This window comes from Camarhynchus parvulus, chromosome 11 (genome assembly GCF_901933205.1).
Source record: "Camarhynchus parvulus chromosome 11, STF_HiC, whole genome shotgun sequence".
NCBI lineage: Eukaryota > Metazoa > Chordata > Aves > Passeriformes > Thraupidae > Camarhynchus > Camarhynchus parvulus.
Genome location: NC_044581.1, coordinates 1055751 through 1082023, shown reverse-complemented (window position 1 = coordinate 1082023; position 26273 = coordinate 1055751). Strand labels below are relative to the sequence as shown.

At 63.0% G+C, this 26273-nt stretch overlaps 5 protein-coding genes across 11 annotated transcripts in view; 2 read left to right on the top strand and 3 right to left on the bottom strand.

Moving 5' to 3' along the window:
- Positions 1-245: 245 nt before the first annotated feature.
- Positions 246-3316, top strand: CDK10 (cyclin dependent kinase 10). The gene is made up of 13 exons (XM_030956045.1): positions 246-385; positions 490-562; positions 916-987; positions 1075-1177; positions 1294-1375; positions 1711-1778; positions 1928-1980; positions 2076-2145; positions 2223-2282; positions 2367-2490; positions 2571-2710; positions 2810-2862; positions 2939-3316. The coding sequence occupies exons 1-13, from the start codon at positions 266-268 to the stop codon at positions 3034-3036; spliced, it is 1116 nt and encodes a 371-aa protein (XP_030811905.1). The 5' UTR covers positions 246-265; the 3' UTR covers positions 3037-3316.
- A 478-nt stretch (positions 3317-3794) lies between these two features.
- SPATA2L (spermatogenesis associated 2 like) lies at positions 3795-5038 on the bottom strand. Its single transcript, XM_030956346.1, has 2 exons — positions 4691-5038; positions 3795-4613 (listed from the first exon to the last, which is right to left on the bottom strand). The coding sequence occupies exons 1-2, from the start codon at positions 5036-5038 to the stop codon at positions 3795-3797; spliced, it is 1167 nt and encodes a 388-aa protein (XP_030812206.1).
- Positions 4914-9437, bottom strand: VPS9D1 (VPS9 domain containing 1). The gene is made up of 16 exons (XM_030956345.1): positions 9324-9437; positions 8784-8856; positions 8616-8708; positions 8357-8519; positions 7961-8072; positions 7759-7821; positions 7547-7599; positions 7381-7468; positions 7180-7265; positions 6630-7090; positions 6396-6525; positions 6126-6319; positions 5964-6045; positions 5780-5884; positions 5423-5534; positions 4914-5039 (listed from the first exon to the last, which is right to left on the bottom strand). The coding sequence occupies exons 1-15, from the start codon at positions 9435-9437 to the stop codon at positions 5459-5461; spliced, it is 1893 nt and encodes a 630-aa protein (XP_030812205.1). The 3' UTR covers positions 4914-5039; positions 5423-5458.
- A 138-nt stretch (positions 9438-9575) lies between these two features.
- Positions 9576-17292, top strand: ZNF276 (zinc finger protein 276). Its single transcript, XM_030956344.1, has 11 exons — positions 9576-9717; positions 10938-11247; positions 11369-11421; positions 12043-12528; positions 13359-13437; positions 14452-14532; positions 14821-14931; positions 15006-15081; positions 15444-15561; positions 15784-15883; positions 16520-17292. The coding sequence occupies exons 1-11, from the start codon at positions 9576-9578 to the stop codon at positions 16803-16805; spliced, it is 1842 nt and encodes a 613-aa protein (XP_030812204.1). The 3' UTR covers positions 16806-17292.
- Positions 17225-26273, bottom strand: part of FANCA (FA complementation group A) — a 33086-nt gene continuing 24037 nt past the window's right edge. For 2 of the 7 annotated variants that reach the window (XM_030956168.1, XM_030956170.1), the window contains exons 30-44: positions 26124-26252; positions 25613-25679; positions 25229-25401; positions 24860-24965; positions 23975-24034; positions 23553-23657; positions 22817-22929; positions 22007-22142; positions 20893-20955; positions 19631-19736; positions 19180-19255; positions 18960-19079; positions 18669-18810; positions 17989-18108; positions 17225-17470 (exon numbers count right to left, since the gene is read on the bottom strand). In XM_030956168.1, the coding sequence (XP_030812028.1) occupies positions 17351-17470; positions 17989-18108; positions 18669-18810; positions 18960-19079; positions 19180-19255; positions 19631-19736; positions 20893-20955; positions 22007-22142; positions 22817-22929; positions 23553-23657; positions 23975-24034; positions 24860-24965; positions 25229-25401; positions 25613-25679; positions 26124-26252 (1636 nt within the window). In that variant the 3' untranslated portion in view covers positions 17225-17350. The remainder of the gene's footprint in view (positions 17471-17988; positions 18109-18668; positions 18811-18959; positions 19080-19179; positions 19256-19630; positions 19737-20892; positions 20956-22006; positions 22143-22816; positions 22930-23552; positions 23658-23974; positions 24035-24859; positions 24966-25228; positions 25402-25612; positions 25680-26123; positions 26253-26273) is intronic. The other 5 variants (XM_030956171.1, XM_030956172.1, XM_030956173.1 and 2 more) reach the window with 5 other exon arrangements.

The window sequence follows — 26273 nt, the reverse complement described above, 5'->3', positions numbered from 1 at the left end:
GAGAGTCACGTGGGCAGCGGGAAAGCATTGGGGACGCAGGACGTGAGGGGGCGGAGCCAAAAATCCGATACGGGGCGGGGCTGAGGGCGGGGCAGCGAGGAGGAGGGGCCAAACGGGGCGGGGCTATCCCTGGCCCGGGTCGTTATTGGTCCCTCGCTAACAACGGTTTCCAGAGGCTTATAGCTTGTGGGCGGGGCTTGGGGTGGGCGGAGCCTGAGGCAGGATAATAGCGCGCGTGCGCCGGGCACACCTCGCCATCGCGGACATGGCAGCGGCTGAGGCGGGACCAGAACCGGCACCGGGACCGGCCGAGCCTGAGCTGGAGCCCCTGCGGCTGCGGCGACTGCGCGGAGACGGCTTCTTCGAGGTCCCGGCGGCCGATCGGGTGAGTGCGGCGATCGGGTGGGTCCCTGCGGTGTGAGAGGGCTGGGGTCCCGCGGGGAGTCCGGTGAGGAGCCCTCGGGGCTGAGCGCGGCTCTTTGCTTTCAGCTGGGACGGTGCCGCAGCGTGAAGGAGTTTGAGAAGCTGAACCGGATCGGAGAGGGCACGTACGGCATCGTGTGTGAGTGCGGGCCGTGCGGGGCCGGGAAGGGGCCTCGGGGTTAATTCCACTCCCTGCCCGGGGTAGGGATGGCACTTCCACTGGCTGCCTTCCACGAGATCCCGCTGCTCCGTCCAGCCTGGCCTTGGGCACATCCAGGGCCTGCCCACCTCCCAGGGAAGGTTCCTTACGGATGTCCCGTCCATCCCTGCCCTTGGGAAGCCATTCCCCGTGTGGAATCCCGGCACGGGTTGGGCCGGGAGGTGCCTGTAGCCCCCCCAGTTCCCCCCTGTGGCTGAGTGGGGGGCCTGAGGTGAGGTGGGGGCAAAGCCAGGTGTGTGTCCTGGTGCCAAGGTGGCCTGTGCTGTCCCCAGACCGTGCCCGGGACACGCTGACCAACGAGACCGTGGCACTGAAGAAGGTGCGGATGGACAACGAGAAGGATGGTAATGGAGGAGCGGGGGGACAGGGCTGGCTCTGTCCTGGCTCTGCCTCCAGGCCGTTCTGCAGCACAGTGTTCCTCTCTCCCCCAGGAATGCCCATCAGCAGCCTGCGGGAGATCACCCTGCTCCTGCAGCTCCAGCACCCCAACATTGTGGAGCTGAAGGACGTGGTTGTGGGAAACCACCTGGAGAGGTGAGAGTCCCCTGTCTGTCCTCCCTGTGCCTCCCAAACCTTCCCTGGAGCCCTGAGCTGCCTCAGCAGCCAAAGCTGTGCTGGGGGAGGCTCTGACCTTGCCTTGTGTCCAACAGCATTTTCCTGGTGATGGGATACTGCGAGCAGGACCTGGCCAGTCTCCTGGAGAACATGCAAACGCCCTTCTCTGAGGCTCAGGTACAGGCTGGGGCAGGATTTGGGTCCAGCAGCCCTGAGAGGGTGCTGCCATCCCATGTGGGCACTGTGGAGGGCTCCCTAGATCTTGAGCTGGGGGATTCCAGGGGTTCTGATGGAGCTGGGCTTTGCTGACTCTCAGGGAACTTTCCAGGCTGGGTTTGGGGCTGGAGCAAAGTGTCAGGGAAACAGAGCTGGGAGAAAATGCCCACCCAGAACCCCCTGGGAGGACACAGGGATGGAGGGACTGCAGGACACCCCAGTGGGCTTGGGCTGTGTGGCTTTGTCCAGTCAGCGCTGCTCCCACAGCGGTGCCAGCTCCTGTCCTCTGTCCCCAGGTGAAGTGCATCATCCTGCAGGTGCTCAAGGGCCTGCAGTACCTCCACGAGAACTACATCATCCACAGGTGGGAGTGGCACGATGGGGCTGGGGGGACAAAGGGGGGTCTGGGGACACCTGCCACGTGCTGGGAGCACCGGCAGGGCAGGGAGGCCATGGAACGATGGGATTGGATGTTCTGTGTGCTCTCTCAGCTCCAGCTGCTGTTTCCCACAGGGACCTGAAGGTCTCCAACCTGCTGATGACCGACAAGGGCTGTGTGAAGATAGGTGAGTCCTGGCACGTGCACTGGGCCCTGGCTGCTCCGTGCTGTGACTGCAGCTCAGAGCTGGGCTCCCTTTCTGACTGTCGCTCTCTGTTGCAGCCGATTTTGGCCTGGCACGCACCTACGGGATGCCCCCTAAGCCCATGACCCCCAAAGTGGTGACCCTGTGGTGAGTGGCAGTGCCAGGGTGGGTCCCCCAGTGGGATGGGCTGGTGCCAGCTCTGACACAGAGTGTCCCCTGTGCAGGTACCGTGCACCAGAGCTGCTACTGGGCATGACCACGCAGACCACCAGCATCGACATGTGGTAAGGGGGGCTGAGGCTGCCTGGAGGGGGCTGGGGGGCTGCACGCTGCAGGGGGGTCACTGGACAGGCTCCTGTGCTCTGCAGGGCTGCTGGCTGCATCCTGGCTGAGCTGCTGGCACACAAACCACTGCTGCCAGGCACCTCTGAGATCCACCAGATCGACCTGATCGTGCAGCTCCTGGGGACACCCAACGAGAACATCTGGCCGGTGAGAGCTCCTGCCCCTTTTCCCCTGGTCCCTTGTCCCTGGTGCTCCCCTGGCCCCTCCTCACACTCTGTTTCCCCCAGGGGTTCTCCAAGCTGCCCCTGGCCACGCAGTACACCCTGCGCAAGCAGCCCTACAACAACCTCAAGCACAGGTTTCCCTGGCTCTCGGAGGCTGGGCTGCGACTGCTCAACTTCCTCTTCATGTATGACCCCAAGAAAAGGTAAGAGCCAGGCAGGATGTGGGGTGGGTAGGGCAGGGACCTGCCCCACGCTGTCCCCCAGGCTGGGGTGGTCCCTGACACTTGTTCTTGTCCCCACAGGGCCACGGCCAAGGACTGCCTGGAGAGTTCCTACTTCAAGGAGAAGCCCTTGCGTGAGTACTCTCTGTGCTGGGGCAGGGCAGGGCTGGGAGGCTCTGGGCCCTGCTGACCCCTGTCTGTGCCCCACAGCCTGTGAGCCGGAGCTGATGCCCACCTTCCCACACCACCGGAACAAGCGGGCGGCCAGCACGGCCGTGGAGAGCCAGGCCAAGCGCAGCAAGCCCTGAGCTGTGCCCTGCAACAGGCCTGACGTGTCCTGGCTGAGGAGGATTCCCTCAGCCCAACAGTCCCAGCGCCATGGGGACGGCTCCTCCATCCATCTGCCCGTGCAGGACAGGGCAGGCTCCAGTCTGTGGCTGGGTGAGCAGGGCCCCAGAGCCAGGAGAGAGGAGAGACGGGGCCCAGGGCTGCCCAGGCTTGGCAGGGTCAGTCCTGTCCCAGGCGGGTCCTGGTTTGTGCTGTCTGTGAGGGGGAAACCCAACTGTGCCATCAATAAAAGCATTTGGCAGTGGCAACATTGTGTAGAGTAACTTGATTCTTTGGTGCCAGCAGGAGTGGGAGAAGCTGGGGCTCTGCTCTCCTTCCTCTGTGTCACCCTGGGGACAGGGATACCTGCATGCCAGCCCAGGTTCTGCCCCCTTTAAGAGGATCCTGGTCCCCACTCTCAGGCAGACAGGAGCTGCTCCTGCAGGGTGCTGTGCTGTCAGGTATCACTGCACCCCTGCCCTGCACCAGGCACCTCACTCCCCCTCACCAGGACAGAACACCCCATGCTGAGGCAGCCACTTTACTGATGCACAGAATAATTTACAGCAGAAGTGCCCGGGCTGGAGCAGGGCCTGGCACCGCTGTCTCAGGGGCTGACAAGTCCGGGTCCTTGTGCCAAGCAGCAGCTGTGCCCACCCCTCCTTGGGCAGCAGGGCCATGTCAGGAGCTGGGGGCAGAGCCCGGGGCCAGCAGCGTGTCCAGCTCGGTGCCCTGTGTGTCAGGAATGGGGCACAGAGCCCTGGGCCAGCAGCATGTCCAGCTCGGTGCGCTGCAGCCACAGGCGCTGCTGCCGCTCCCCGCGCAGCTCCTGCCCGCGGTGCTGGCTGCGGCAGGCACGGCCCAGGGCGCAGCCGCCCCCGTGCAGCTGCCGGCACGTGCTGCAGCAGTATGAGGGCAGCATGCCCTGCTGCAGGCACGAGTGCAGCTGGTAGCAGGGCAGCTCTGGAGTGGCCTGGGGGGTATCCTGGGGCTCCCCCGGTACCTGGGGACTTCTGCCGGTCCCCACCAGCTCCGGCTCTGGGAACAGGTGAGAGGAGGTGTCTGGATCAGCGCTGCCCACAGGCTCTGACCCAAGTGTGCTGTCACAGTGGCCCCAGCCCCTCGTGATCAGGTTCTGAGGGTCCCTCCACAGCGCTGGGGGGGCTGTGTCCTTGCTGCCCGTGTCCTCAGGGCTGTCTGGCCTCTCCTGGTAGAGATCCACGCCATCACCGCAGTCAGCAGCCACCCTGTGCCGCATCCCCAGGTCCTGCAGCGTCTCCAGGCACCCCTTGGCACCCCCAGCCCGGTGCCGCGCCTCCAGCAGCTCCTCGGCGCGGGGCCCCCGCAGCTGCAGCGCCAGCTCTGCCAGGATCTCACACTCCAGGCGGCAGGCCAGGAAGCCGACAGCGGCAGCGATCAGCGCGGGCCCCGGGGGCAGCCGGCCCACGGCCAGGCGGTGCCGCTCCCGCCGCTCGTAGCCCAGCCGGCCCAAACTCCGCACCAGGTCGGCTTCGGGGAGCGCCGGGCGCAGCAGGTGCACGTAGGCGCCGGAGAAGGTCTGCAAGGAGAGCGGGGAGCGTGGCTGAGGGTGTCTGGGTACCCCCACACCATCCCCTCGCCACCCCGGGGCCTCACCGGGATGGTGCCGAACTCCCGGCGCCACGGGAAGAGGTAGAGGTTGACGGCCGCCAGCTCCAGCAGCCGGAAGGCGCTGGCCAGGCCTCGCAGCGCCAGCCCGGGGTCGGGCTGGTCCCGCAGCCCCCGGGCCAGCAGTGCCAGGGCGTCCTCCTGCAGGGCCTCCAGCAGCGCCGGCTCCTGCTGCAGCCGCTGCCGCAGCCGCTCCGCCACGGCGGGGCCGGGGCAGGTCCCGGCGGGGCCGAACTCCCGCTGCAGAGAGCGCCGGTACTCCCGGTGGAACTCCTGCCGCAATTCCTGCCCGTAGTCCTGCCGGTGCTCCTGCCGCAGCGCCGAGCCTGCACACATCCTGCGGGTACGGCAGCGTGAGACCCCTCCCCGGTACCCCGGGACCCCTCCCGAACCTGTGAAGATCTCCCGCCAAAGCCTCAGCTCCGGAACTCCGCTCCCCCGAGGCCTCCCAGGCACCTCCCTGGTCCCAGTCCCCCCGGTGTCACTCCCCGGCCCTGGTTCCCCCCACCGAGGCCTCCCGGTGTTCCCACCCAGCCCCGGTTCCGTCCCGGTTCCCCCGCACCTGCCGCTCCCGGCCGCTCGCGCTCCTGTCCCGCTCCCCTTCCGCGCGCCCCGGGCCGGAACGCACGCGCCGCACGTAGCTCCGCCCACGGGGCGGGGCCGCGCCCGCGCCACAGCGCCCCCTGCTGGGCGGGAGGACCCGCGGAACGGCGGCAGCACCTGCCCGGGATCTGGGGGTCCCGCGCCGCCCCCTCCTCACTGCAGCGACTCCACGTAGGACAGGGCGCTCTGCAGGGACGTCAAGCAGTACCCCTCCTCCCCGATCAGGTACCTGTGCCCACAGCCATCGCACTGTCACCACCGGGACACCACCACGGGCACCGCACCATCATGGCTGGGACACTGCCATGACCAGGACACCACCACGGGCACCGCACCATCGTGGCTGGGACACTGCCATGACCAGGACACCATCACACCCACCGCCCCTCAGCCCTGCTGCTATTCTGACCCACCTCCCACCCAGCCAGCCCCGTCCCAGGAGGTGCCTGCATGGCCCAGCACCCTGGCACATACCCCTCATGGATGAACTCCTCCAGGGCCGCACACTCGGAGAGCAGCTGGGGCAGCCCCGTCTGCAGCACCACGTAGGACAGGATGGGCAGCAGGTCATCTGCCCCGCTGTGACAACAGGGGCCATCAGCCATGCCGGCCACAGGCCCCACACCCGCCCCTCACTCCCCGTGGTTCCTGCACTCACATGGCGGCCGTGGCGAGGCTCCGGCCGTCTCGGGAGCCGCAGTACTCCTCGGCACACTCGCAGATGCCGCGCAGGGCCCGCACTGCGGCACAGGGCGGGCGTCAGGGCCGCCGCCACCGCCACCCGGGCCCCCGCCCGCCCAGCGCCCCAGCGCCCGCTCACCGATGCACTCCAGCTTCCTGCGGGGACAGCTCTCCAGCGCGATCAGCCGCAGGTCCTGCACGGCCGAGGCGTGACGCGGGGCGGCGGGGCCGGGCGGGAAGAGGCGCGAGGCCAGCCCCATGTCGGCGGGGCCGGCGTGCCGGTGCCGCTCCATGCTGCGCGCCAGGGCCGCCTCGCGGGGCTGCTGCACGGTCCTGCGGGCACGGAGGTGACGGGGGGTGCCAGGAAGGGGTCAGTGGGTCTCGGACCCCCCAAAGAGGGTCATGGTACCTGTAGAGGGCCAGGAGCGGGGCCCACAGCGGGGGGAAGAAAGCCTCCTCCAGGCAGGCCAGGCACTGGTCCTTGCCGGCGGCGGTGCCGAGCCCCTCGAAGGCCAGCAGAGTCAGAGCCAGCAGCCTGTCTGGGAAGGGCGAGGCACGCAGCACGCTGGGACCCCTGTCCTGCCCACACTGGGACCGCCATCCTGCCCACCCTGTGTCCCCCGCTCCCTCGGCTGTCCCTCACCGATGGCGTTGTGGATGTCCCTCACGACGCCCTTCAGCAGCTCCGGCAGCGCCGTGTCCTGCCCGGAGCTGGCCGGGGGCTCTGCGGGGGCCCAGCCCTCGGGGGACGCCAGGAACCGCTCCAGGTCCTCGAAGGAGCTTTCCCGGGGGGGCTCGGGGGGCTCGGCCGGCCCCGGGGCGCCGCTGTCGGCGAGGGGGGTGCTGGACTGGCTGTGCCGCAGCGCGGCCGGGCCGTGCTCGGGCACCGAGAACATGCAGTGCAGGCTGCGCGACGCACGGAGCCGGCGGCCCCCGGGCTCGGCGGGCAGCGAGGAGCCCCCCGCGTCCAGCGACAGGAAGGACAGAGCCGAGGGGGAGGCGGGGGAGGCGTCGGCGGGGCCGCGGCTGACGGCGGGGTAGAGCCGGGCGTACACCGCGCACTGCAGCCGCCGCAGCAGCTGCGAGATGGGGTGCTCGGGGCAGCTGCGGGCACAGGGACGGGGTGGGCAGGGGGCACGGGCAGCAGCTGCAGCCCCCTCGCTCTGCCAGGGCCGTGCCCACCCCAGCAGTACCTCAGGAGGCAGGAGAAGAGCCCTGACACCACGGAGAGATCTGCCGGGCTCCGCTTCAGCTGTGCCTTCCACTGCCTTGGCCAGTCCTGGGGAGTGTCCAGGGCTGGTCAGGGGGATGGTGCAGCACCCTGCCCTATGGCACAGCACCGTGCCCCACGGCACAGCCTCCAGCCCTGCCAGCAGCCCCTGGCACACACTCACATGGTCCTGCTCATACTCAAGGATGGCAGCGTAGAGTGCTCGCTGCTCCTGCTCCTCAGGGGTGAGTGCCACGCTGCTGGAGAACCTCCTGGAGACACCCCGGGCCAGTGAGGGCACTGCTGGGTGTCCCCAGAGCTCAGGCTCCCACAGTGACATCCCCACTCACCGGTTGGCCGCCTCCTGCAGCCGCAGCCGCCGCTCTTCCATCTTGCGCTGCAGCTGGGCCAGGCACAGTTAAGGGCCCAGAGCCACCACCGTGCTCACCCACTGCCCTTCGCCCTCCTCCATCCCCCAGCTGGGACCCCAAAGGCCTGCCTGGGGTGGGTGACAGCCAGGACAGAGCAGAGGCTCTTGGAGCAATCCCACTGGGAAGGATACAGTCTCCTCCCGGGCCTTGGCGATCACCAGGTTCTCCATCATCTGCCGCTGCAGGGACAGCGTCTGCAGAGCAGGAGGGGAGTTGGGAACATCCACCCATGCCCCACGGACACCAGTGGGGAGCGGGGGTCCCCCAGGGACCCTCTCCCTGCCTGGCAGCCCGTTCTGTCCGGCTCCCAGCTCCTCCCCAGCCCCCACTTGCCAGGGATGTTTTCTGCACGGCCTGGCTTGGGTTCAGCCGCGCCACCCGCGCCTCGTAGGCCGCCTTCAGCTTCTGGTTCTGCAGGGAGGCCTCCTCCAGCGGGGTCAGCTCCCTGTAGGAACGGCCTCAGCACTCGCCACAGGGCACAGAACATGTGCCAGGACCACATCCTGCTTGTGACCCGCAGGCGGGCACGGTGCCACCGCCAGTCCTTGTGTGGCAGCTCTTGCCAGAGCCTGTGTCCCAAACCCCTTGTGTTTGAACCCCCCATGTCCTACCCGCTGTGTTTGAGCCTCCCACATCCCAGCCCTGTATCCCAGCCCACATCAGCCCCCATGGTCCACTACTCTGTGTCCCAGCCCCGTGTCCCAGCTCCCAGCTCCGAGTCCCCCGTACTTCCGAGAGCTCTGTGCCTCGGCGATCTGCAGCTTCTGGAAGATCTCCGGGGGCAGGAACGGCGAGAGCTTCCCCCCCTCGTCCGAGCAGACGCGGCGGTGCCTGGGGAGGGGCGCCGGGCCCCCGCCCCGCTCCTGTGCAGCCGCTTTCACCTGGGCTTTCCCTGGGGAGGGGGCGGACAGGCCGGCTGTGCCCCACCACCAGCCTGGCCCTGCGGGGCACCCGGCTCCCCAAAACGGGACGCGCTGCCCTCACTCACCCAGCGCCGCCGCGATGGATTTCACCCTCTCCAGGCACTGCTCCGCCAGCTTCAGCAGTTTCGGGGTGTCAGGGGTGACCCCCTCGCTGTTCTCTGTGGGGAGGGCGTGTTGAGGGCACTGCCACCACCCGCCCTGGTTCGCCGGGGGGACGCGGGGTCCTGCCCTACCTGTCCCTGCCGCCTCCTCCTGCAGGGCCTGGGCGATCAGCGTGATGCTCTTCAGGTACTCCACGTAGGCCTCCTGCCAAGGCGGGGGCTGAGCAGGGACCCCGCGGAGGGAGCTCGGGAACCCCCCGGCCTCGGGGGATCGCAGCTCCGGCTCCCAGCGGGAGATGGGGCAGCCCGGGCATGCGGGGGCAGCCCGAGGATGCGGCCCCGGCAGTGGGGCGTGAGTCCGGGGCCGCGGGGGGAGCCCCGGGATGGGGATGAGCCCCGGGGTGCCGGATGAGACCGGGGGTGCTGCCCCGCGGCCGGGGGTGAGGCCGGGGACGAAGCCGAGGGATGCGGGGGAAGCCCAGGGATGCAGGAGAAGCCGGGGATGCGGGGGGAGCCCAGAGATGCAGGAGGAGCCCCGGGATGCAGGAGGAGGCCGGGAATGCAGCCCCGCGAATGGGCGTTGAGCCCGGGGATGCGGGGGGAGCCCCGGGGGTGCAGTCCCGCGGCTGCGGCCGAACGCGGGGGTCCCTCCCCGGCCGTGCCCGCGCTCACCCTGGTCCGCCCGGCGCTGTCCATGCCCAGGGCGCCGCTCGCCGCCCTCATGGCTCCCTGCAGGCCGCGGCCCCCGGCCCGGCGCGGGCCCCTCGCCGCCCCCGGCGCGGCCATGGCCGCGGGGCCGCCCGGAACGGCGCGCTGGGGCCGCGGGCCCGCCCGGAGCGCGGCGGGACGGACCGGGCGCGGCGGGTCCCCCCGGCCGGCGGGGGGCGCTGCGGGCGGGCGGAGCCGCCGGGCCCGGCGGGGACGATGAAGCGCGATCGGCGCGGGCGGTTCCTGGCGGCCCCGGGCGGCCCCCGGCCCCCCGCGCCCCGCCGGACCCCCGGCACGGCCGCCCGCGGCTCCGAGCCCGCCGAGCCCCCCGCGGCCGCCGCCTGCGCACCGGAGGCAGGTGAGGCCCGAGCGCGGGGACCGGGGCGGGGGGAGCGGGGACACGGCCGGAGCCGCTTCCCCGGGGCCGGAGCCGCCGCGGGGGCACCGGCGGGACCGGCCGCCACCGGCACGGGCTGCGAGCACCGGGTACGGGCGAGGCTCGGTGTGGCGGGGCTCCCTCCGCACGGCCGGGTCAGAGCCCCCGTCCCGGGGCTCGGTGCCGAGCGGGCGGCAGGTCAGAATTTGCCCGTTTGTGTGGAGTTTCTGCCTCCTGAAACACGGAGCATCCCGGTGCCGGTAACGGCAAGGTAAGGAGGAATTCGGCGCACGGGGAGGGAGAGCGGGGGCTCCTCCCGCTATCTCGGGGTGCTCGGCCGCTGCCTGCTCCGGTTTGGCGGTGACCGGGACCCTCCCTCCATCACGGTTTGAGCGGGGTCGGGACCCTCCCGCCATCCCGGTTCGGCGTTTGGGGTGGCCGATACCCGGGTGTGCTGCAGCTGGGGCAGGAGATAAGCGGCATCTCCAACGGCTCCGGTGGGTGCTGGGACCCCGGCGCTGCCCCGGGAGCGCGGCTGGCACGCGGGGCACTCTCTAACGGGGGGTTCAGCCCCCCAGGACTCTCCCCCGGGAGGGGCTGCCCGGTCCCACCGCTGTCCCCAGCCCCGCGGGGTGTGCTGAGATCCCATCGCTCCCGGCAGCCCTGGCAGCCCGCTCCACCCCAGGGTTCGGAGCGGGGCTGGGCTGGATCGGGGCCGGGAGGCGGCCGTGCTCGGGCTTCCCTTCACACCTGGGGTGCAGAGGAGGGATGGAGATCATCCCACAGAGCGGGGATGGCGCAGGTGACACTGCTGGGTGACACTGCTGGGTGACACTGCCCCGCTCCAGGGCGCTGCTGGGGAGCTGAGGAGTGGGACGGCCAGCGCTGGGGCAGCCAAGGGACACGGTGCCAAAATACCTGGGAGATAAACACCCGGGAAGAGCTGCTGAAATCAAGGGATGGCATTGGCAGAGTCCCGGGAACCCCACAGCACAGAGCAGGCTCTGCCACTGGCACAGTGGGGCCAGAAGGGCTGATTTTGGGTCACCTGCTAGCCTGCTGACAGAAGGGTATTTTCCTGCCCGGATTTTCCGTGCTTTGCTGAAGGCAGGGCTAAGGCGGCAGCCGGGATGAAGGGGAGGGGATCACCTTTGGCTGCCTCGGTGCCACCCCTCAGCAGCCGCGTTTGCTCCTCCGGGCAGGAATCGGGCGAGCCCTGAGCACCGGCTACTGCCGCCTGTGCCACGGCAAGTTCTCCTCGCGGAGCCTGCGCCATGCCTTCGGCAAGGTGCCCGTGCTGGGGGAGAGCTCGGAGAAGCAGCGCCGCGTGGACCAGGTGTTCTTCGCCGACTTCCAGCGGCTGGTGGGCGTGGCGGTGCGGCAGGACCCCGCGCTGCCCCAGTTCGTGTGCAAGAAATGCCATGCCCAGTTCTACAAGTGCCGCAGCGTCCTCCGCACCTTCATCCAGAGGGTGAACGCCTCGCCCACGGGCCACGCCAAGTCCAAAGGAAAGTACGTGGCCTTCCTCACCTCCTGGGAACAGTGCTGCCCCGTACTTCCCCCTGTTCCCCCGTGCTGCCCCGTGGTCCCTCCGTGACCCCCAAACCCCACTGTGCTCCTCTGGTTTTTGCAGGAGCAGCGGGGTCCAGGCACAGCCGGGTATGGAAGGAGGTGCCTCCTGCCTGGGTGAGTGCCCGCCCTCTTTTTCTTTCTGCCTTAGCACCAGCCAAGGGCTGGGATGATGGGTGGTGGGAAATGACCATGTCTGGGAGGGTTCTGGTGTCCTTTGACACAGCTGGTTAAGGTTCTCCTTCCTCCCTTTGGCTGCCCAGGGGTATCTTCACCTTCCTGAGCTGGGCCAAACAGGCAGAGGCTCACCTGGGTGTGGGAAGAGCAGGCAGAGCAGATTTGGGTGGCACTGCCAGGCCTGTCCCAGCTGCTGTCAGACACTGGTGACAATTGGAAATACTCTCTCAGCTGTGAATGATGGAGGGAAGTGGTGCAGCCACTGACCCTGGAGGTGTTTAAGGAAAGACTGGATGTGGCACTCAGTGCTCTGGTGTGGCTGACAGGGTGGTGTTTGATCGTGGATTGGACTCGGTGATCTCAGGGGTTGTTTCCATCATCAGTGGTTCTGTGAGGAAACAGGAGCAGGCTCTGGCACTGCCCCAGTGAATGAAATGAAATTTCGGGAAGGGAAACGGGATGGTTCCCACCTGCCTTGTGGGGCAGCCCTGGGAGGGGGGAGCAGAGCCACATCCCCATGTGCCCAGGCCTGACTGCGCTGCCTGTCCTCTCCCCGGGCAGTGGAGCTGATCACGTCGAGCCCGCAGTGCCTGCACAGCCTGGTGCGCTGGGCGCACGCGCACGCCGGCGGCTGCGCCTCGGTGCCCGCGCTGCGCAGCGTGCTCTCCTCCGAGTACTGCGGGGTGCTCCGCGCCTCGTGGGGCTGCGCCGACGGCCACGACTACGTCATGGACACGGGCTCAGACTGCGGCTCCGCGCTGCTCGACAACGCCGCGGCCCTGAAGTGTGACTGGAGCAAGGGCTCGGCGCAGCAGCGCCTGACTGACAACGGGGCCGAGGCTGTTCCTGCCCCCAAAGCCCAGCACGCTGCAGTAAGGACAGCGCCTGGCCAGCAGCCCGCCAGCACAGGGAGCGCGGCGGTGCCGCTGAGCGTGGAGAAGGAGCCCGGCCAGGACAGGGATCCGTCTCCCTCGCGGCTGGACGGCGCCGCCTCCGTCCGGGAGCAGGCCCTGCCGCAGCCCGTGTCCCCTCTGAGCACTGCCACAGGTAAGGGATTTGCTTCCTGAGCTCTGTCCTGGCCTCAGGGGAAGGAAAGGGAGCTGGACAGGTGGCCCAGGGAGCGACAAGGGGCTGGGCCCTCTCCTTGGAGACTGCTGTTCCTCAAGAAGGGTGCAGATCCTTCTGGGAAGTGCTCAGAGACTGGCCTCTGATTGAGGGGGAGGATGCTGAGCAGTGCAGAAGGGGCAGGGGAACACAGGGTCATACTCCTGGCCCTGTGTGCTGTTCCCATTCTGATAGAGGGGAGACCCTGCTGCCAGGCTCTTCCTGAGGATATGGAATGGTCACTGGTTCCTCAGCACCGTGTTTGCCAGATGTTTCTTTGGCTCAACCCTGAAGCTGGGTTTCCCTGCCGTGCAGCAGCTGATGCTGAATCCCAGGAGGCCCTTCTGCCCCTAAAGGAAAACTGCTGAGTGGGTTTGGCCTGGGTGCACTGCCCCAAACACCACTAACAGAAGTGAGGAATGAACACCCATTTTGAGTTCCAGAAGTGGGGCTGTGTTTAGCTCCAGCACCCACAGGAGATGTCAGCTGCTGGACACAAGAATGGCAGCTGGGGGACAATTCTTTCAGTTACAGGTGTCTCAGGAGGAACCAAAAGCTGCTCCTGGGAGCTGCAGGGTCAGGGGGCACACAGGGAGAGCCGTTTCTGGGCAGAGGGGACAGTTTGGTTCATACAATCACTGATTGCCATGGAGCACGTGTTCCCCCCGGTGTGACCACGCGAGTGCAGCCGGAGCAGTCGGCTCCTCCTCGGCCGCTGGGGCTCTGCTGCTTTTCCTTGTAACCCACCGTGTTCTCCTTCCTTCCCTCCCTAGGACAGTTGAGTGGGAAGCAGGTTCTGTCTGCAACGTCGGATGAGCGGGTAAAAGACGAGTTCAGTGACCTTTCTGAGGGGTGAGAGAAGAGTGGGTTTAACATAGCCTAAATGTCTTCTTTGCCAGTGGGAACCCCCAGCCCAGGGAGCTCTTTCTCCACCAGTGCCAGGGGCTTGGAGCCGTGGCTCTGCTGCAGCCATCACAGAGCTTGTGGCACTGGGGCTCTGAGCTCCCTCCTGTGCTCTGGGGGGTTTGCACACACGTGTGCTCCGTGTTTGTGGGCTGCTCCCAGCAGTCCTGGCCCTGCTTGTTCCCCTCTCTGCTGGGGAAGGAGCCGGGAGCTGCTGTGGGAGTGCAGTGGGAGCGGGAGTGCAGGCACGGGGTGGCACGTGGAGAAACCACCTTGTTTGCTCCTGGGGAGAGCCTTTAACTGGGAAATGGGAGAGGGAGGGACCTGGCAGCTCTGCAGTCCGTTGTGAGTGAGGATTTGGCTCAGTCCAGCACAGGGGTTTGGAATGGGGCTGTAAGACAGGAATCCAGGCACTGCGAGTGTAAAGGGCCAAGTGCAGAGTGACTCCAGTGTCAGCTGAGCCTGTCAGCTGTCACATTAAAAGGGCCGCAAGGATTTATTGCCTATTTCCTGTCTTCAGGAATTAATTGCTTCTTGTATGGCTTAAGGCCTAAAAGGAGGAAAAAGGAAAGTCCAAGTGTGGCTGTTACATTTGAGGGAATACAGAATGACCCGCAGCTTCATTAACCTGCGCCAGACAATTATGTGACATTCTTGCTCCACAAAATTCCTTTTCTCAGTAGAGGAAGCAGCAGCCACATCCCTCACCCATGAATAGATCTTTTCAGTAACAGCCGTTTTTTTGTTCTCCTGACAGTGGTTTGATTATTCTTGCAGAGATTTAGCCCTCAAAGGACCTGGTTTGGGTCCTTGCTGCGTTCACCGGCGCTGTGTTTGCCTGGGGAGAGGATGGGGAGGAGAACACGTGCCCTGGGGGGGGTTGGATGTGCTGGGAATGGGGAACTGCTGGTGCTGAGGGTCAGCCCGAGGTCACCTTGGTAAAGGGCAGCTTCTCCCTCTCAGGGACTTCTTGAGCGACGACGAAAGCGAGAAGAGAAACGTGCAGTCCTCAGACGACTCCTTCGAGCCTTACCCCGAGAAGAAGTAAGGGGCTCTCAGGGTGGGTGGGGGGCTGGTGCCCACCCCCTTGGGGCTGACATGCCTTTCCTTGGGGCTCTGTTCCCTACCCAGAGATGCCCCCAAGCTCCCCACTGGGTTAAACTGGCTGGGCCCTCATCCCCAGCCTGGCACAGCCACAGCCTGGCTCATGCACCTGGGGCTGTGTGTGCTCCTGCTCTGCCAGGTCACAGGCAGGTCTGACAGCTGGGGACACTTTGGTGGGTCTAAAACCAAGACCAAGTCTTAAACCACTGTCCTGGTTCTTTCTTGGAGGGTTTCTGGCAAGAAAAGCGACAGTAAAGAAGCAAAGAAGGCGGAAGAGCCCAAAATAAGGAAGAAGCCGGGTCCTAAGCCGGGCTGGAAAAAAAAAATCAAATGTGAAAGGTAAGGAGGGTCCCTCAGGGCTGGGCTGAGCTGCAGCCCCACAGCCACAACACCTCACACACCTCTGCTTGCAGGGAGGAGCTGCCCACCATCTACAAGTGTCCTTACCAGGGCTGCACCGCTGTCTACAGAGGGGCTGATGGCATGAAGGTGAGCTCGGGCTCTGCTCCTGTCCCACACTGGTGCCTCCCAGTACTCTGCAGCCACTTCCGTTGAGCAGAGGATCTCTGATGGGTTTAATTCCCCACCCTGCTCTGCAGGAGGCAGTGAGCCACTAAAAGCAGCCTGCTGGGAGTCCTGGCCTTTTCCAGGCTCTGGCTGTCCCTGTTTCTCCTGTCCTGGAAGCCTGCCACCAGCTCGCAGCAGCCCTTGGAGCAGGCTGCACGGTGTCCAGCTGCAGCCCCTGCTGCCAGGGCTGGATTGGGATGCAGATCCGTTTTGCACATGGTGGTCTCGGTGGTGTTTGGGGATCCAAGTTGTTCCCTGTCAGAAGCTCTGTCCTTGCTTTGCAGAAACACATCAAGGAGCACCACGAGGAGGTGCGGGAGAGGCCCTGCCCTCACCCTGGCTGCAACAAGGTGTTCATGATCGACCGGTACCTGCAGCGGCACGTCAAGCTCATCCACACAGGTGGGTCCCAGCAGCTGGCAGGGCACACACACCTCGTGGTGCCCTGTTAGGGGGTGCTGAGGCTCTGGGGGAAGGGGGCACGGGGCTCCCTGTGTGCCTGTGAACGTGGAACAAGCTGTTGTGCAGGGGAGGCGTTCAGACTCGCACAGGGAGCGTGGCAGCTGTGTGTGCAGGGCACGTCCTGGAGCTCAGCAGAGCCATGACTCCCTGTTTCTGTGGCAGAGGTACGGAACTATATCTGTGATGAGTGTGGGCAGACCTTCAAGCAACGCAAACACCTCTCGGTGCATCAGATGCGGCACTCGGGAGCGAAGCCCCTGCAGTAAGTGATTCCAGTGGGGATAGAGGGGGCAGTCACTGACCCTGGCACGGGATTTCTGGGATGCAAACCCTGCCTGGAGCTGGCAGCATCCTGCCTGGATCACTTTAAACAGAATGAATGAGGACAGGGTCATGGAGCACCTCTGCTATGAGGAAAGGCTCAGAGAGCTGGTTGTGTGCAGGCTGGAAAAGATTCCAGGGAGACCTTAGAGCCCCTTGCAGGGCCTAAAGAGGCTCCAGGAGAGCTGGAGAGGGATTTGGGACAAGGTCCTGGAGTAACAGGACAAGGGGGAATGGCTTCCCACTGCCAAAAGGGTGGGGTTAAATGGGATATTGGAAAGATGCTCTTTCCTGTGAGGATGGTGAGGCCCTGGCACAGGCTGTGGACTCCCCATCCCTGGAAGTGTTCAAGGCCAGGTTGGATGAAGCTTGGAGCAGCCTGGGATAGTGGAAGGTGTGAGGGATGTGGATAGTGGCAGGGGGTGGGATGGGATGTGCTTTAAGGTCCCTTCCCACCCAAACCACCCTAGGATTCAGGGATTCAATGAAGTGTCCATTCCCAGCGCCTGCTCCAGCTGCAGCACTCCTGGCTGAGGGAGGCAGCAGCAGCTGGTGCTGAGCCCCTGTGCCCTGGCAGGTGTGAGATCTGCGGGTTCCAGTGCCGCCAGCGCGCCTCCCTCAAGTACCACATGACCAAGCACAAAGCCGAGGCCGAGCTGGAGTTCGCCTGCGACCAGTGCGGGAAGCGCTTCGAGAAGGCTCACAACCTCAACGTGCACATGTCCATGGTGCACCCTCTGACCCAGGCTCAGGACAAGGGCAAGGCGCTGGAGCCAGAGCCCCTCCTGCTCCTCGCTCCTGCAGGGACTGCGCAGGGCCAGGCGGTGAAGCCAGAAGTGACTGCGGAGCCCGAGCCCACCTGAGGGGCCCGGCCCAGCCCCACAGGAGCCGTTCCGGCACCGGAGATTTTTAATCTACGTTTTAGTCTCCCAAAGAACTCGGTGGAATTAGCTTCAGCTTGCTCAGAAAGGCTTGTTCTCATGCAGTGATTGCCATGCTCACGTCTGATTCAGCAGTGTTGTACTAAGAGTGTCTAATCCCAGGGGAGGGACCTTGGCAGCACCTCCGTGTCCCCAGCCCCACGCACACGTTGTACAAACCAAGTTGGCCACAACTGTTCCCTGCCTGCACAGAGGTGCCCCTGGGGGCTCCGGGGGGACAGAGGACAGTGGGACAACTTTAAGGAGACATTTTGTTTTGGAAAAGAAGAAGAAAAAAAAAACAACAAACCAACAACATAATTATGAGTCCCAAAGCAAGTCTAAACTGAAAATTTGTAACCTACTTTTTATTGTAACAAGAGCTTCATGGTTATGCTTGTAATAAATTATTTACAAAGTAATTTGAAAAGAAATGGCCCAGGTGAGAAAGGTGGCTCCCTGTGTTAGGTGTAGGTGAGGTGCTGGGCTCAGTCCATTCCTCGGAACAGTTCCAGCTCTTCCTCCAGCTCCACATCCACAGCAGGCCGGGAGAAGTGCAGAAGGGTGGCTGCCAGCTCTGGGTCGAGTTCCTCACAGGTGCTGAGGAGCTGGGGAAGGGCAGGGAGCCAGATTAGATCTGCTCGAGCTTCCTCAAGGCCAGTTCCAGCAGCACCGGGGCCTTTTGCTGCCTTCTCAGCCAAGCACAGGCAGAGGAGGGGGAAAATTCCACTCATGGCCGCGGCTGTGCCTGACAATTCCCTCGGACCGAGCGGGAACGGCCACACGAGGGCAGGGCTGGATGTGCTGGGAACGGTGGAGGATGAGGAGGATGAGGCCATGGCCCTGCTCCAGGTGAGTTAGCGCGGGCACCCAGGGCTGGTCAGGGGAGCCCGGGCTCCCCAGGTGGGTCAGGGAACATTGGGTATCCCCAGGTGGGTCAGGGAACATTGGGTATCCCCAGGTGGGTCAGGGGAGCACAGGGCATCCCCAGGTGGGTCAGGGAACATTGGGCATCCCCAGGTGGGTCAGGGGAGCACGGGCTTGGCACAGGTAGGGGATCAGTGCCCGGGGAGCTGCAGCAGCACTCCCAGCTCCCACGGGCAGGAAAGGGGAGCACTGCTCCTACCGGCTGGATAAGGGGGAGCACTGCTCCTACCGGCTGGATGTTGCCAAGGCTCTGGGCAGGGCAGTGGGGGATGGCTCCCAGCAGGAACTGCCGGGCTGCAGAGATCAGCTCCAGGGGATCCTGCACGACACAGGAGAGACAACGGGGGCAGAACGTCACCCTCAGCCCAGCCCCTGCTCCAGAAGAGAAGCAGAAGCCACAGCCCCACACCCGAGGCTGTCACAGCTCAGAGGGCAGGGGGTGTTTGGGGTTTGGGAGCAGCCCTGGCAGTTCTCTCTGTCCCAGGGGATGAGGAACCTGCAGGAGCCCCCTCTGCTCTGCACGGGAAGGTGGGAACAAGAGAGATGCTGCAAGTGCTGCTGCAGGGGGAGAGCTGAAGAACAGGATCAGTTACAAGAGGTTTTGAGCTGGAGATGGGTGGATTTAGACTGGATATTAGGAAGAAATTTTTCTCAGTGAGGCTGGGGAGGCCCTGGCACAGGTGCCCAGAGCAGCTGTGGCTGTCCCATCCCTGGAAGTGTCCAAGGCCAGGCTGGACAGGGCTTGGACCACCCTGGGACAGTGGAAGGTGTCCCTGCCCAGGGCAGGGGGTGGAACAGGAGGAGGTTTAAGGTAATTTCCAACCCAAACCATTCTGGGAGTCTATGACAGGAGAAAAAAGGAGTCCAGGCTTTGCTTACGTGCTCTGTGGGGTGTGGATCAGACTGTGGCAGGACTTGCCCTTCCACAAAGAGCTGCAGCAGCTGGATGTACATCTGGAGAGCCACGCTGAGGAAGGTGGGCTCCTGCTGGAGCAGCTCCTGCTGGAAGCTGGGGGTGAGGCTGGAGGGGTCACACGTGGGCTCTGTTAGCTCTGGGTCCATGGCACACACACAGGCACCAGGCAAACACAGCTGCTGCTCTGCCCTGTCTGGTTTGAGTCCCGTGGCATGCAGCCCCCCCCCCCCAGGAGGCAAAGCCAGCTCCCAAACCTTGTGTTTGGAGCACAGGGCTGAAGGGACACTTGTGGCACAGCTCTTTGGCAGAAGGTACAGAGCTCCTCAAACAGCACCAAGCCTGACGAGGTTCTCGGTGGCTCAGGGAAGAGGTAACTGTGCTCACCCAGAGGCCAGCAGTGCTGTTACCTCTGTGCCAGCTGCTGTGGGTGCCAGCCATGCCCCCATGCCCCCTCCCAGCCCAGCAGGGCAGTACCTGTAGAAGGCCAGGGGAAGGAGCCGGGTGTGCTGCTGCGAGGCTGCTCTGTGCAGGACATGGAACCTCCCAGGGGCTGCAGGGACAGCAGGGACACTGAGGGGATAGCAGGGACACTGGGACCTTCAGAGAGCCCCACCTCACCCCTCCTGCCCCTGCAGCAGCACAGGGGCTGCACAGTTTCCTTCCAGGCCGCAATAAATGCAGGTGCTTGGGGGTGGTGACCAGCAAGAGAAGGAAGTTGTCCCTTCAGGCTTTCTCTACCTGACAAGGCTGAGTTCAGGCATTCCTGACCATCAGCTGGGACTGCCATACTCTGGGGTAGGAGCAGGGTGGTCTCAGCTTTCAGGGTTTTGTGCTGCTTCCAAAGGCCCAGCAGCCCCTTCTCCCAGGGACACTCCAACCCAAGGATGGGTCACCCGTCCCTGCAGCCCCTGGGGACAGGACTCACCTCCCTCTGCTGGCTGGAACAGCAGTGGCCAGGCCGTGCCCCTCCCTTGCAGGCACTGCAGGATCTGCAGGGACCGTTCCAGAGATGCCTGGAAATCCACTCCTTCCTGGGTGTCAGACAGGAGAGGCTCCTTGCTCCTGGGCTCCAAGCAGGGAGGAGCCCCCACAAGGGACTGCACATGAAGTGCTCTGCTACAGGACCCCAGGAATTCATCCCGAGTCCTTCCCTCACCTGGCAGCCTGGGCTCCCCCAGGGGAATTGGGCACCAGAGCAAGGCTGTGCCTTCCTCACCCAGCCAGGCCACCAAGGGCTCCACTGAGAGAGGGCAAAGCTGCACCATGGAATGGTTTGGGTGGAAGGGACCTTAAAGATCATCCAATCCCACCCCTCTGCCATGGGCAGGGACACCTTCCACTAGACCAGGCTGCTCCAAGCCCCATCCAACCTGGATTAACCAAGAGACCCCTGCACATCCTGCACCCACCCCACTGGAGCAGCTTCTGTCCCCCCTGCCCTTTCCAGTGACAACATGTCCTGGGATTATTGTGGGGTTTCTTTCTTCATTACTCATTTCACGTGGATTAACCCCCAGCTCAGGACGTTTCTCTCCTCCCTGGCTCTTCCCCCAGGCTCTCCCAAGGGCAGACTGAGGCCAAGTGGTTCCTCGTGCCTTGAATCTGCTCCCTGATCCCATCTGCGAGGTGACTCTCCAAATGGCTGCACTTCCCAGCTGAGGTGACAGCTCAGGGACACAACCAAGCCCTCACAGGCAGCAGGATGCTCAGGGCAGGCAGCTCTGGAAGCAGCCTGTCATCTTTGCTCCTTCACAAATAGCATTAAACCATTTGGAAACTGTTCCTCCTTCCTGGGCAGCCCTTCTCCCATGAAGTACCACATTCCAGCCTGAGGAAAAACATCATCTGGCAGATGTGAGATGCTGCACAGAGGCTGAGTGAGACACGAGGTTCCTGCACTACCTGGGAGGTGTAAAGTCTGATCAGCAAACTGGAAATAATAAATCATCCAGGAGGAGAAATAAAAGCAGTGGAAGGGGAGATAACGTCAGGGAGAGAGGAAAAGCCAGGTTTAACCTGATGGGAACAGAAGGGCTTTCAGCAGGCTTGTCTGGGGTGTTGCTGATCCCTTGCTCCTGGCAGAACGAGCTCCCAGCCTTCCCAATGCTGCCACAAAGCATTTTTGGGCAGCAAACCAAGCTGATCAGACACATGCAGTGCCAGAGAGTTCCCTGGGGCTGAACTCACCTTTGGTGCTATTGTGGCTGAGATGAGATCCAGGAGTGAGAAGAACAGCAGAGCAACGAGGAGCTGCAAGGAAAAGAGGCTGCCTGTGAGTTGTGCCTGTGATGGTGACTTGGAACTTGGCCTTTCCAGTCAGGGAACTGAAACATTTCACCAGGTGCCTTCCCAGCCCGGACCTGATGAAGCACAGAGTGTTTCACCTGTGGGACCCCCGGCACCCCCAGCCCTCCCATGGCTCTCACTGCCCCTGGCAGGAATTCAATTCACCCTCCAGGGATTCGGAGGGGGAAGCTGCAGTTATTATTCCCTGTGTGCTCTCAGTGACACCAGGTCCTGACTGGCAGCTTCTGGCTCCAGCCCAGCACAATCAGTGGGGGAGTCAATCCCACAGGAAGAGGAGCTGCTGCCTGCAGCAAGGAAACCTCCAGAGTAAACCTGAGGTTCTGCTTCAGCACTGCCACCCGTGTCCCTCTGGCACAGGGACCCTCCCAGGCTGAGCTCTGACCCCGGCTCTTCCCTGGAAAATCAGCAGGGCAGCAGCCCAGCTTCCTCCTCAGCAGAGCCCTCCAGAGAACTCCCCCTGCACTGAGGTGACAGCCTGAGCCACTTCCTGCACCAGACCTGGGAAAACCCTCAGGAAATCTGTCTGGGAATCCCAGCACAACCTCCCAGAGCCTTAAAATGCCTGCACTGCTGTCTCACAAACTTCCTGCATCTCCTTAAATTCCCAGCCAAGCTGCCCGAGCTAAAATCCACAAGGACTGCTCCTGCTGGAGGGAGAGGGAATCCTGGCACGCCATGGACTGAGCTCTCCCTCTCTGCAGGGCTCTCTCCAGCTCCAGTTTTTAAAGCAGCTGTTGAGCAGCCTTCACAGCCCTCCCAGGAGCCAGAGTCTGAGGTAAAAGTTTAAGCTTGGAACAACTTTGCCTTGAGGATAAGAATTTAGCAACTGGCAATTTACAGCCACCTTTTATCAACTATCCAGCAGCAAGATTTCCCAGCAGGGGTTACCAGGGGTGCAGCACTATCTCAGGACAACCCCTCCCAGTTAGAGACCTCCTGTTTGTGGTTGTCAGGGGTAGGGAAGAGCAGAGGGATGAAGTGCACCCAGCCTTGCCTGCTCTGCACCAGTACCCAGCCTCTCCAGGGCCTCCGTCCCTCGTGGTGAGTGCTGCAGGATGGCCCCGTGCAGGAAGGCAGCTGAGAGCCAGGGCGGGTCAGAGACAGGGAAAGCTGCTCCTGAGCAGAGGAACCTGGAAACAGAACAAACATGTCATGGCATTGCAGGTGAAAAAGGGGGAAAAGTCCTGCTGTGAATGAGGAGGAAATCGGGGACTTGGGCAAAGGCGTAAACTGTGACCGGGACAAGAAAATAAATCATTCTCTTCATTCTGGAGAACGATGGTTCTCTGTGTGAAAAAGTTCTCTTTGGCTGTGAAAAAGCCAAAGTCTAGAAGCAGACAGAAGCATTCTCAAATCTCTTTTATCAGCAGTGACTCTACACTACAGAAGCATGTGATCATCACCTGCCATAACCTGCAAGGAGATTCTTACATAAATTCCCAGCTCTGGAGAAAAGCTGCAGGGCACTGACAGTGTAGGGAGAGGTCAAGGAGGAAGCAGCCAGGGAGCAGCTTCAGGAGCCCAGATTCCCAAATCCAGGGAGCAAAGGGTGTGGCAGCTCCTGGAATGACTCAAGACCGTGCTGAGGCTTTGCCTAACCAGGGCTCTGCCTTCAGCCCCCTCTGCAGAGATTCCCTTGTGCTTATGGGGAGCACTGTGACCCACATCACACACAGGGCCAGACCAAGCCATTCTCACCCATTTTGAGTGAGAGGAGTCTGTCTGGAGCTGTCCTGGAAGGCTCAGCCCATGTGAGCGCTCCATCCCCCAGGAGAGCAGCCCCTGCTCCATCCCTCACACACACCTGGTGCCTGAGCTGTGCCAGCCCCTCAGCCTGGCCAGTTCTCCTGCAAGGGGAGCCCCAGAGAGCCTCTTCCACTGGGAGCAAAGTGCTGGCTCCAGCCTCGGCCACCAGAGCTGGGGACAAAGATGGGAACAGCAGCATTAGGAGTGGGGTGCTCAGTGCTCACAGTCAGGTACAGCCAGGGACTCAGGGAAAGGGGATCTTCCCCTCTCCTCAGTGAAAAAGCCCAAGTTGTACGTGCACACATCAGAAATGGGAGAAATTTCACATCCTGGAGATGCAGAGGGTCAGTTGTGACCATGGTCACACCACGGTGCCCTGGGACTCCTCTGCAGGAGCAGCCAGAATGAAAGAGCTGCTCCACAAGGTGATGGCCATGATCAACACATGCACCAAAACACGAATCCCTGTGGAAAACTGCACACGGGGAGTTACACACAGGGCAGAGAACAAAACCTGGGGTTTGGGGGCATTTTGTTTGCTTGGATGTAACAACCAGGCCACACAGGGCATCAGAGACCAGGACAAAGCTCCCACCCTGACACAGCCCCTGTGGCTGCACCCAGGAGCCCAGGGCTCAGTGGGACCCAGGGCTCTAAAACACCCTGGAAACACAATTTCCCAAGGCTTTAGGAGTTCCTGTTGAATGTTACACACGTGGGTAGTGTTTAACACCAGCTCTCGGAGCTGGAGCTGGATTTGGCCCAGATCAGAGCACCACAATGAGATCAGTCACCGCTGCAGAGAGGAGCACCACGGGACACTTGGTTTGACACGTGGCCAGAGCCTCGTTGACCCCTTCTGCTGCATCCTCACAGTCCAGGCTGGCACTCAGCAGGCCCTGCAAGAGGACAAGGGACAGGCTGGCTCCACACATCCCTGTGTGCTGCTCCAGCCCCTCGCTGAGCTGTGGAAACTCATCAGAGACAACTCTAGGGGTCAGCACGGCTCAGCAAAAGCAACATCTACCAACAGCTCCTCCCTGCCCAGCTTTGCTGCATTGTATTGAAATTCTGCTCCAGCACCGCCTCCTCCTGCTGCTCCCCCTCACTCTCCTGGTTCCTGCTCCTCTCAGAATTAATCAGGAGTTCTCAAAAGGAGGGTGCAAAGGAGGAGAGCTGTGACAGGCCCAGCAGGCAGAGGACAGGAGCACATTACCCTGAAGAAGTGAGCGGTGATGTCGAAGGAGAGCGCGTAGCCCCGGGAGCTGACGTTCTTCTGCAGGAACACAAGGACGGGGAAACAAAATCAACGAAACCACCACTCCTTCCCCTTGGAACAGGATTTCCTAAGAGCATTTCAGGGCTCAGCCAGCACAGAGGCACCCCCTGGGACTGCTGACCATCAGCTGAGCTGGTGGGAGGTGGTTTGTGTGCAGGGCACTCGCAGGGAGCTGGGCTGACAGCCCCTGCCCCAGGGTGGCAGCAGCAGATGGATCCGCAGTCCTGGGGGAACAGAGCCTTCTGGCTGTGCCTAACTGACAGCACAGGAGGGCCTGAAGGGCCAGCCAGGATGCATAAATAGAAACCAGCTCTCCGTGGAGCACAGAGCAGGGTCCTGAGGGACCCGCAAGTCGAATGACCTCCTCCCAGAAAGCTGCAGGGATGTCCCTGATGCTTCTCAGGAGGATGAGGAGGATCTCACTCTACAGCAAAACAGTTCAAGGCCCTGGCATGAGGGAGGGATTGGAGAAGGGCTCATGCCCAGCCCCTCCCAGGCCTCCACAGAAGCACTGTGAGATTGTCTGTAACCCACTTCCCCAAACAAAGGGACCCCCAAGGATTTGCTCTTGACAGTGTCAAATGCCACCACAACTCCAAATGAAGTCACAGAATCATGGAATGATTTGGGTTGGAAGGGACCACGGGCAGGAACACCTCCCATAGACCAGGCTGCTCCACCCTGGTCTAGAACACTTCCAGGGATGGGGCAGCCACACTTTCTCTGGGTTTTTTGGATGTGACCTCCTTCCCTAAATTCAAATTTAATCTTTATCTAGAGCATTTAGCAAGGAGCAATCACCATTTGGCTCACAGCACCTACCAGCTCAGAGTTCACAAAAGCAAAGAAGCTGTCACAGTCCAGCACTGCTCTGTTCCCTTTCCAGCACGTGGTGACCAGGGTGGATGCAGGGAGCCCCAGCAGAATCCTTGGGCAGGGAAGGATGAGAGCTGAGGTTACTGCCAGGGGGAGGATCAGCCTCCCAGGAGCATGTGTGACACCCAGGGCAGCCCAAGATGGCACATGGAATAAGCACACAGCCAATCCCAGTGGGTGCCAGGGAATAAGTGTCCCTTGCAAGGCTGTCCCATGACATGCAGTGTCCCTGTCACCTGCTGTGGGATCACAGGGCAGGACCCTGCACAGCCCAGCCTGCCCTGGAGGCATCCCCAGTGCCAGGCCTGCTCTTACCTCCTGTGCTGCAGCAGCTCCTGCTGCCTCCAGAGCTGCTGTCCCAGGGCAGGTCCCTGCTCTGGCTCTCTGCCTGCCAGCCTCCCCTGGAGCAGCTCAAACACCAAGTGTCTCTGGGCGGCTGAGCAGCCAGGGAGCAGCTTTGGCCTGCACCTCAGCTCCAGCACCAGCTCCTGAACAGGGGGTGGGAAACCAGTGAGGGCCACACACCAGGCTGCTCCCAAACCCCCTTTGCTCCTCTGAAGCAACCAGAGAGCAACAAGAGAAACCTCTCAGTCCCCACACCTCAGCTCACAGGTCAGAGCCTCACCAACAGTGAGCATGGGGGGATACTGTGCTCAGGTTCCAGGACTAAAGAGCCAGCCCAGAGTGTGGAATCATCACCTGCAGCCTGCAGAGGATCTCGGGGCTCAGCGACGTCTTCGAGCGGGCAGGGGCACCCAGCTCCAGCCTGAAATGGGGACAGCTGGGGACACACGAGGCACTGCCCCTGCTAGCCCAGGGGAAAGCACAGCTCAGCGCAGTCAGATGCTTCAGATGAACACAGAGCTCAAACACTGTGCCATAAATAAGCTGTAGCTGAGACACTGGCTCTCCTCTAAGCTCCCTGCTGGCTCTCCAGCTCCAGCCACTCCCCCGGGGCATTGGTGCCTGTCTGGCCACACAAAGCTCAGTACAAAGTGAGCTTTAAACACACAGCCAGACAGGGCCTCTCTGTGGCTGCAGCCCCAGAGCTCTGCCACCCTCAGCAGAGCCTGGGAGCCACCCAGGGCCACCTCCCACTGCCCCTTGCAGCAGAGCAGCAGGGAATGGCTTCCCCAGCCCCAGGAAGGGACAAATTCCCAGGGCACAGCCTCAGGGCCACACCAGGGAGGGCAGGCATGGCCCTGAGTACCTGTGTGAGGAATCCAGGATGGCATTGAGGATGACTCCACAGGCCTCCTCCAGGTCTCCATCACAGCCCCCCGCAGCAGAAGGTGCAGGGAGGTACCTCTGATAGATGGCCCAGTAATGGAAATCCTGTCTGCAGAGGGAAAAGGAGGAA

Coding starts and splice junctions, on each gene's coding strand:
- VPS9D1 (XM_030956345.1), bottom strand. CDS start 9,437: ATGGCCGCGCCGGGGGCGGCGAGGGGCCCGCGCCGGGCCGGGGGCCGC. Junction 7,091..7,179: donor CTCTTCTCCTGCCTCCTGAG/GTACTGCTGGGG, acceptor CTGTGCCCGCAG/CTGCCCCGAGCACCCCATCT. Junction 6,320..6,395: donor CCGCTCCTGGCCCTCTACAG/GTACCATGACCC, acceptor CCGTGCCCGCAG/GACCGTGCAGCAGCCCCGCG.
- SPATA2L (XM_030956346.1), bottom strand. CDS start 5,038: ATGTGTGCAGGCTCGGCGCTGCGGCAGGAGCACCGGCAGGACTACGGG. Junction 4,614..4,690: donor GGGAGTTCGGCACCATCCCG/GTGAGGCCCCGG, acceptor CTCTCCTTGCAG/ACCTTCTCCGGCGCCTACGT.
- CDK10 (XM_030956045.1), top strand. CDS start 266: ATGGCAGCGGCTGAGGCGGGACCAGAACCGGCACCGGGACCGGCCGAG. Junction 386..489: donor AGGTCCCGGCGGCCGATCGG/GTGAGTGCGGCG, acceptor CTTTGCTTTCAG/CTGGGACGGTGCCGCAGCGT. Junction 1,376..1,710: donor CGCCCTTCTCTGAGGCTCAG/GTACAGGCTGGG, acceptor CTCTGTCCCCAG/GTGAAGTGCATCATCCTGCA.
- ZNF276 (XM_030956344.1), top strand. CDS start 9,576: ATGAAGCGCGATCGGCGCGGGCGGTTCCTGGCGGCCCCGGGCGGCCCC. Junction 9,718..10,937: donor CGCCTGCGCACCGGAGGCAG/GTGAGGCCCGAG, acceptor TCCTCCGGGCAG/GAATCGGGCGAGCCCTGAGC. Junction 15,562..15,783: donor CGTCAAGCTCATCCACACAG/GTGGGTCCCAGC, acceptor TTTCTGTGGCAG/AGGTACGGAACTATATCTGT.